The sequence below is a fragment of the Mus pahari genome, chromosome 5, assembly GCF_900095145.1.
Source record: "Mus pahari chromosome 5, PAHARI_EIJ_v1.1, whole genome shotgun sequence".
Taxonomy (NCBI): domain Eukaryota; kingdom Metazoa; phylum Chordata; class Mammalia; order Rodentia; family Muridae; genus Mus; species Mus pahari.
In genome coordinates this window covers 98622793-98632001 of record NC_034594.1, presented here as the reverse complement: position 1 = coordinate 98632001, position 9209 = coordinate 98622793, and the positions used below count along the sequence as shown (strand labels likewise).

The 9209-nt window shown below is 38.5% G+C and overlaps 1 protein-coding gene across 4 annotated transcripts in view; it reads left to right on the top strand.

The window, feature by feature from the left end:
- Positions 1–9209, top strand: part of Dpp10 (dipeptidyl peptidase like 10) — a 1452235-nt gene that overhangs the window by 861271 nt on the left and 581755 nt on the right. The window contains exon 1 of one of the 4 annotated variants that reach the window (XM_029538362.1): positions 1647–1676. The exons of the other annotated variants lie outside the window; for them this stretch is intronic. Coding sequence (XP_029394222.1) covers positions 1662–1676 — 15 coding nt within the window. The 5' untranslated portion in view covers positions 1647–1661. Of the gene's footprint in view, positions 1–1646; positions 1677–9209 lie in introns of those variants that run through there. 4 annotated transcript variants of the gene reach the window in all.

Below are 9209 nucleotides of genomic sequence, written 5' to 3'. Positions count from 1 at the left end.
CCTTTGAAATTCAGCCTCTTCTAGGACAGCCTTGGTGTGTGTGCGAGTGTGAGAGAGAGAGAGAGAGAGAGAGAGAGAGAGAGAGAGAGAGAGAGAGAGAGCAAGCAAGGGCTGTAGGAAGGCTATGGGGAAGGTCAAGTTAACTAAGCATTTTCCCTCCAGTGAATTAAACTTTTGCTTACAATTTTAAACTTCACAGAGTTTATTTGAACTTTTTAGGTCACCCTGTCACTATGCTTTATTAAAATACTCACTAATTATTATACGATTTTTCAGCATATCAGATCAGATGTGTGTGTATGTGTTGCTTGGCTGTATCAAGTTGGATAGTAAAACAAAACTCAGTTAGTTCCTGTATATTTAAACGTGTTCTCTTAAGTCTAGAAAATTAAGGGGAAAGCAGGAGGACCAGAGGGGAGGGGTAGGAATACTTAACTGTATAATAGTATTCAGTATTTGGGAGAGCTAGGGACTCTAACTGAGTTAAAGCTCTCCTGATTTTTTTTTTTTCCTTACAGAGACTTGGAGAAGTAATTTAAATTTTGAATTCAGGAAACTGCCTAGAAATAAACTTGGCATATACCACAAAGCATATGTACCAAAGAAACAGAATATTAGATAGCATATATAAAAGCTTTTCAAGAAAATAAAATGAGCAAGACATTTAGTAAAGCATAAACATGTTGACTGGGTGGCATTGGATGAGTACTTCTGAAAAGAGAGAGAAAACTATATTAAAAAATTATGAAAAACAAAAACAAAAAGCTGATAAACATTCTTAACACCAACAAAAACATGTTTGAAGCTTTCAGGGCACTCTGAATAGTGAAATACTGCTGAGACCAGACTGAAGGGGGGAAATTAGGAGGCACCAGCTTGAGACATCTATGCAAATGATTTCTAGTATACACAGAGATGGTCTTGAATATTGACATACCAGCACCAGTCAAGGAACTGGGTTAGAACCAAGACAAAAATGTGTGGCATTGACAAACACTATCAATATTTAGCGATACCATGGAATCATTTAAGATGATTATATGGAATTCTTTATCTTAATATTAAAGCAGTAAGCATACACGTGATGCATGCTATAAACATTAACTGAGCGTTTTTCTGGTATTAGGCCATATTACAGGGATCAAGAACCAAGAAGCCCAAGCAACATCCTTTTTTGTTTGTTTGTTTGTTTGTTGTTTTGTTTGTTTGTTTGTTTTGTTTTGTTTTGTTTTTTTTCAAGACAGGGCTTCTCTGTGTAACTCTGGCTGTCCTGGAACTCACTTTGTAGACTAGGCTGGCTTCGAACTCAGAAGTCTGCTTGCCTCTGCCTCCTGATTGCTGGTATTAAAGGCATGCGACATCACCGCCTGGCTCCCAAGCAACATTCTTAAACAGATGATCCAATGAATGGGATATTGATTGCCTTTGTTTCTTTTCCTGTTGCTGTGATAAGGCACTGTGACAAAAGCTGCTTAAAGGTGAAAAGTTTTAATTTGGTTCAAAATTGACAGCTATAGTTCATCTTGGTTAGGGAGGCAAGACCACAAGAGCTTGAGGCCGCTGATCACGTTACTTCCATATGTGGAAATTGAGAGCTATGAAAGCATGCTCCTTCTCAGACCTCTTTCTCCTCGGAAGCAATCCAGGATCCCAGCCAGGGAATGGGACCACGCAAGGTGGGTATGTGCATCTTCCCAGCTCAACGAACACCATCAAGACACCAACATCACAAACATGTCTGTAGGCTTGTCTCCCAGGCGCTTGTTGATTTTGTGATGTTAACAACCACACTAATATTAATCATGTATACATGCCAATTAACACATTTACATTTATAACTGTGAACTCCCTCTGAAAATAAATGTGTGGCTTTGTGAAAGAATGCAGAGTGAAGCTTTTCTACCTGGGGATAATCAGAACTCTGAAAGATGAAGATATTATGAGTTGACTCTATGAAAATGTTTATATTTCCTTGCAATTTTCTTGAGACACAGTGGGCTCATATTTTTGAAACTAATGTTTCAGAGTGTATGGTTGATTGTCAACCTGAGCAAATAGAGCAACTGTGAACACAGTCCTGAACTCTCATATAGTACTGTGGCAAGCAATCTCATTCTCAGGTACAAAATGCTTAATAATTTAGAAATGACACTCTACTGAGTTCTATCTGTGATGGAGTTTATTAAAATGCTCATTTTGACTAATAACAGTTGTATCAAGTCAGTAGCTCCAGTAGCTGTTAGAAGAGCCACAATTTAATTAAATTATCTGGAAGGGGTAAATTGATTTCAGAGCAAAATCACTTCTTTCAATTTACCTTTCTAGACCTCAGATTTTACTTGTTAATTGAGTTACCTTTGTATATTGAATTGTAGTAGTTAACACTCTTCACAGTATGTTTGGTAAGACAAAACAAGAATCTTCAAACCAAGGCACATAAGTTTTGACTACCGACATAAATATATGTTTCATATACATGTAAAGGTAGAAAGCATGTTTAAATTGTCCCATTACTAGGATGATCTTATATGTTAGACAAAGTAACAGACATTCAGTATTTTCTTATTATGAACAGAGAGCAAATATGAGACTAATCTACCTAGTATCTAATTTTATATTCTTGCTTAGTGCCATTTATGAAGGGTGCAATTACTTCTTTCATCTCATTATAAATTTTTAAACCCACACAGATTATATTATGTACACATGTCAGGTGTAGAAATTTAAAGTGCTCTTTAAGTATTTACACACACATATGTGTGTGTGTTTGTGTGTGTGTGTGTGTGTGTGTGTGTAGTGCTTATGTGCACTTGAGGTCATGTGTGTGCACAGATACCAGAACAAGAATTTGGATTCCTTAGAACTGGAGTTAAAGTTTGCTGTGAACTGTTTAGTACAGGTGCTGGGAACTTAGGATGCCCTGGAAGAGTAGTTCACACTCATAACTGTTGCGTTACCTCTCCAGCCCTGAGACATTAAGTATTTAATAAAAATTTTAAAAATGGTGTGTGTTCCTCTCAATGCAAATTAATGTATTTAACATTAAAATAACCAATGGGAAGTTGATTTTCTAAATACATGGAATCATTTAGAAATATTTATATTGAAGTATAGGAAGAAGCTGACCACCCCAGCTGGAATACAGACAACTCAATTTCCTTTTGTCCTATTGGCAAATGTTTACAGATACTATGCATCATAACCACCCATATTAGTGAACTATTATGAGTGTTTGTATACTGCAATGTAATACCCACCACAATGAATACATGGGGCAGTTCCTAAAACCCTCTTTGTCTTTCTCTCATTCTCTTCTTAATTCAAAGTTTTTAGTAGACAGTGCTGTTTTTTGTTTCAAGTGGATTTTTGCTTTCCAGATTGTCATATAAGCAAATATGATACAATATGTTAATATTAGTGCTTGATATCTTTAATAGGACATATTTGATTTCCTCTGTGATGGAAAACACCAGTAACCCAGTTCCTCTAATCAGTGGATGCTGTCTGTTTTAAAGTTAGATCATAGTTGTTTTAGGCATTTTATATTCTTATTTGCGGGTAGTATTTCTGCTACAAATACCCACACTCTATTAACTTTATCATTTTTATTTTATTTTGTCAGTATGCTCTTGTGTATATTAGTAAAATTTGATGTGCTATTTCAACACACACATTCATCACACACAGGCCACTTCAGGAGATTTATTCATGCCTCTTCATATCATGGTTTTGTTATTGAAATTTTTAAGTTATATTCCTTTATAGAATATGTAATTAGCTCAATTTCCCTGGTTTCCTTTCATTTGAGAATACATTTGTGTAGACATGAATATCCTATTATTTTTGTTTTTTTAAACTTTCCTTTGTAAGATATATTTTTGTGTGTGCGCCCCTAAGTGCAGTTGCTTGTGGAGATCAGAAGAGGGTGTTGGATTCCCTGTTCAATATGGCTGTTATGAACTAAACGTGGATGATCTGCACGGGGAGCAAGGACTGAGCCACCTTTCGAGGCCTTTACTTTTTATAGGACCATGTTCTAATAAGTTTTTAGAAAGAACAACCATTCTTTACATCTATATTATTTGAAAGTATTTACATTTTGTTGGATATTGGGTTTAATTTAAAAATAATCACACAGGGAAGGATTCTATTAAAACACCAAGATTGAGAAAGATTTGATTTGCTTCAGTCTTCTGAAATACTTTAGTTTGGAGAACCAAATGAATGGTTAAATTGGACTCCACACATACATCCTAATTTGGATTAGAGCTAGTTGCAGAAGATATAAGTATTTTTTTTCCTCCCGTCATTCCCTCTTAAAGATTTAAAAGTGCTGGCAAACACTACCCAAAGACAGCGCATTCCCTGAGTCTTGCAGGTGTCTGTGTGGCTGTAGGTACCTGCTCTGAGAGGCTTGTATAGATGTCTTTTCTGTCTGCTCCACTGATGTGGTGACCATGATAATCCCTTGATATCCTGGGACAGAAGCACACTTTTCAGATTAGTAATTACAGTCTATTGCCTAACATGGGCTGTGGATCCTTCCATCCCCTTTGTGGAAGGGAGTGCTGAAAGTGTTCTTTCTGATCCTGTAGACTTAGATTAAACTTCTTGCCGCTTCTAGGCACAGAATGGTCTGTGACTATTTTCTTCTGAATGAAAAATGGCACAGAGTTCTATGAACTCTGAGCATAGGACACAAACTCTAGGCCTAGATTTGATAAGTTAGGGTTTGATAATTTAACAGGATGCTTTCAAAATTTCCTATCAATTTCTTTTTGTATTAAGTTAGTTTGTGGTGCTCTGACAATCTATGGTGTGTGTGTAGTGTGTGTGTGTGTGTGTGTGTGTGTGTGTGTGTGTAGTGTTTGCACACGTGCGTGAGTGAATGGTGTGTGTTTGTGTATGTTAGAGGTCCAAAGAGGACATCAGATGTCTTTATCATGCTTCACCTTATTTCTTCAATACTGAGTCTCAGGAAACATGGAGCTTGGCTGGTAGCGAAGCCCAGAGATACTTCTGTCTCTTCCACACATAACACGTGGGTTGTAGGCACATGGGCAGTTATGGATGCTTTGACTTTCTAGATTTATTTATCTCACTGCGTTATTGTTTTGCCTGCACATATGTATGTGCCCTGTGTGTGTACCTGGTGTCCTCAGATGTTATAGAAATAATGTCTTAGATTTCATAAAATGGGATGGTTGTAAGCCCCCATGTGGATGCTTGTAAGGGAGCCTGGTCCTTAGCAAGAGCAGCAAGCGCTCTCCACCCCCGAGCAGTCCCTCCAGTCCCTGCGCCTGCTCTTTAACAGCCATGCTGGGGATCTGAACTCAGATCATCATGGTTTGCCTCTTTCCCACTGAAATCCTGTCCCCACTTTTAATTATTATAATGATGATATTCTGATTGTCTGTTGTAGACATACAGACTCCCAGTATTCCAGGTTTAACAGTACAATGTGTTTCCTTTCTCCTCTAAACATGAGGAAAGTTGTCACATAGCCTCTGAGAAGAAAGACGTTCGCCTACTAGGAAGTATTCTCGGTATTTTACGTTATGCTTTCACAAGGCAAAGAAGTTAATTTTATTCCTTTTCATAAGCACCACAAAAGTCCTCTAAAATGCATATTGAATGAAGTGAATGCTCTCATTTTGAGCTCTAAATCTGTGTACACATTAATATTTCTCCATAATCATAACAGCAGCTGCTGTTGATCCAGTAGTCATTGTGTGCTGGCCTCAGTGCTGAGTCACCACTGGTTGCCTTCAATTTCAAATCTCCCCAAGCTGAGAGCTAGTTAACTCTAGCTGTTCCATTTCCCATACAGGACAGGTTGAATTTCAGGAATGTGACATCATTTTATAGTTTGTGATATCTAGTAAAAGTATCACATCTGAGTCACCCTGAAAACCTAAATCCTAGTTCTGTGTCGCTTTCCTAGTATTTATTTTATTATTGCTATTACTACTATGTGTGTGTGCAGGGTTTATATGCCTCAATATACGTATGGGAGAGGCGTCCAAGAAACACAAGTGCTTTGTGCTTTTACCTGATGTGCTGTTTCAATGATGTGAAAGGTATGTGTGTATACAATATATGCGAGTAAACTTAAAATAACAAAACTAAAACCACAAAACCAACCAGAGTATATCTTAAAGACTTACACAGAGAAAACAAAACAAGATCAAGTGATAAAAGGTGTGTGTGTGTGTGTGTGTGTGTGCGTGCGCACGTGTATGTGTGTGTGTGTGTGTGTGGTGTGTTTGCTGACATACTGTCTGTAGCTGAATCTACATGAGTTTTATTACCATCTCTGACAATTGTGTTGACTTTTGGAATCAAAGTCTGACTCTAACGTTTTCAGTACTTACATTAATTTAAAGATTCTTAAGCCATTTTGATGGTGCTGTTTAGGTTCCCTGTTCATGTGCTTGCTTAAGATCTGGTTGTGGAGTGTGGTCTTGGGGTGTGCTATTTCCTTTGGTAATAAACCACCCCTTGTCCCAAGCTTCCCTCTGGTCCATGTAGTACTGTGCAATGGGGAACCTGGAGAAAATGCCTTCTATTCCTACTTCCTTCCCTCATTCTTGCTTGTCTCTCGTGTTACTCTCTATGACTGGGATGCAAGTGTTTATCCTATGGAGTACATTTTATATAAGATTTTTGGGACTCTGGATCTCCCATGCAGAATTTCTTGCAGCACAATTTCAATTCCCGCCAAGAACAATCCACAGAGAACCTGCCAGAATGCAAACTTTCTGTGTTGGCAAGCTCTGGTGGGTATGAACTTGAGGCTTATCCTCCCAGGATCTGACTGTGTCTTGCCTACCCTTGGAATGATCATACACCTTGGCTATGTTTCATGTAGGAATGTAGTTTCTTATGTCCCAACTCCCACAGTTATACCACGTTTGCTTTCCCATTTCTCCCCTCTTCTTTCTGCTAGGTGTGGTATCACATGAAACCTCCAGATGAGAGCAATAAGTCAGTGCTGCTATCGGCAAAAGGGAATGGGAGAGGCCTTCCTATATCAGCTCAGTTTTGATAAAAGAGATTGATTTTCCTAAAGGACAAGATGAAGGGAGTAAAAATGGCTGCTTTCTCTCACATTCACTTACCATAACTTTTAGTATACAAGGCGGCATTTATTGTATTTTTTGATTCTCACATTAAGAAACATTCTATGTCACAGTTTTTCTCTCTCTGCATTCACACACATGCATTTACACTCCCCAACACACACACACACACACACACACACACACACAGGAAAACAGCCTGTGTGTACACATGTTTTTTTTTTTTAAGTAAATAGCATATGGACTGCAAATATGGCTCAGAGGTTAAAAGCACTGACTGCTCTTTCAGAGATCCTGAGTTCAATTCCCAGCAACCACATGGTGGCTCACAACCATCTGTAATATGAACCAATGACCTCTTCTGGTATGTCCGAAGACAGATAAAGTGTACTCATATACATAAAGGAAACAATGCTTTAGAAAACAACAAAAACAAATAAATAACAAATATTCTATACTATATGTTCTTCCTATTGTCTGTCTTAGAAATATTTATGTCACATTGTTCATGAGCTAGTACACTAATCATATTGTGTGACACAGGTCATAAAGTAGGAAAAGCAATAAACATGTGTTGGCTTTTTTTCTTGGTCTGTCTTGATTGTTCAGAGAATGGTCACTGGTAGGCATTGTTGAGTTTGAGTTTATTGAGTAAGTTGAAATGAGTAAGGTTACTGAGCATGTAAACAAGCAGATGTAAAAGGACAAACAGCCAGTAGCACATAGAGAGAAGCGGCAGACACGGCAGAGAACTGTCAAATTGGAAGGATAATTTTCTCAATATTTAAAAAAAATATATTTTTTGTATGTTTATCTCTCTACATGAGTACCCGTGGAGGCCAGAAAAGGACGTTGAATCCCCTAAAACTGGAGTTACATACAGCTGCATGCCTCCTAACATAGATACTGGGAACAAAACTAGTTCTTTGCAAAAGCACTAAGCACTCTTATCCCCTGGGCCAACCGCCCAGCCCCTAAGTTTAATTGACTTCGTGTATTTAATGTGTGTGCACACGGACATGTGTGTGTGGGTATGTGTGTGTGCTTGTATGTGTGTGGTACAATATTCATCAGAGATAACTGTAATAACGTGATTAATAGAGCGTATGAAGATACCAAATATAGCATTATCAACAGGAAGGTTTACAGACATCCACCAGAAATCTAGAAATGGAGACAGGTGACTGAAGCTTCCAATTAAGCTTTCCCTGCAGGGATGGACTTCCCACTTCTATATGTCCTTGTGGACTGTTTTTTTACTATGGGATAAACATTGGCGTGTTTTGGAAATGTTTTCTTCTCTTGATGGTCTAAGAGACAAAGTATTTTTCAGTACCCAGAGCTACTTGCTTCTCACACCCCTTAGAGACCCAGGGCCAAGGAAAGGAGATTTAGAAGGAAACTAGACAGCATGTTCTTGATCCCAAAGTCTACATTTTACAAGCTTACAAGGCACATCAGAGTTTGGCAACATAGTTTAAATTATAGCCCTCAGACCTGTTAGTTATCAGGTCATTAGCAAGACTTTCCAAAAAATGCTACTAAAACTTCTGATAGCATATTTCTCAAAATGAGTTGCCTATACTCTAATGTGTGAAACACCAGGGGCATTTGGAGGGAAGAGGAAGAGCCGTTGCTGAGCCAGGCCACTCTCTTCCCTCTTTCTGTTTGAATTAGGGAGAGCTCTGTGTGTATTTGTTATTACTGGACAATTTTATGGTTTTCCGGGTGTATGATCGTCATCCAATGTTGTCTCTTATAACCACTTTGGGTGTTAGGCGCATGGCTCAATGTTCTTTGTTTGTTTCTTTTAACTCAATGGGTCCAATCCTTAGCACCACACAAAAAAATGTGGGCGGTGATGGAACACACATTTGACTACCAGTGCTGGAGAAGCAGAGACAGACTAGACACCGGATCTTGCTACCAGCATATCCAGCAGGCCCCTGAGAGACCCTCAAAAGAAGGAGATAGACAGACTTTGTGTGGATGACATAAGATACTGAGGATTCCCTCTGACCTCTGCATATACGTGCATACAAACTCTCCCTGTGTCTTTCTGTCCATCTGTCTGTCTATATGTCTCTGTCTCTCTGTCTCTCTGTCTCTTCCTCTCTGTCTCTCTCT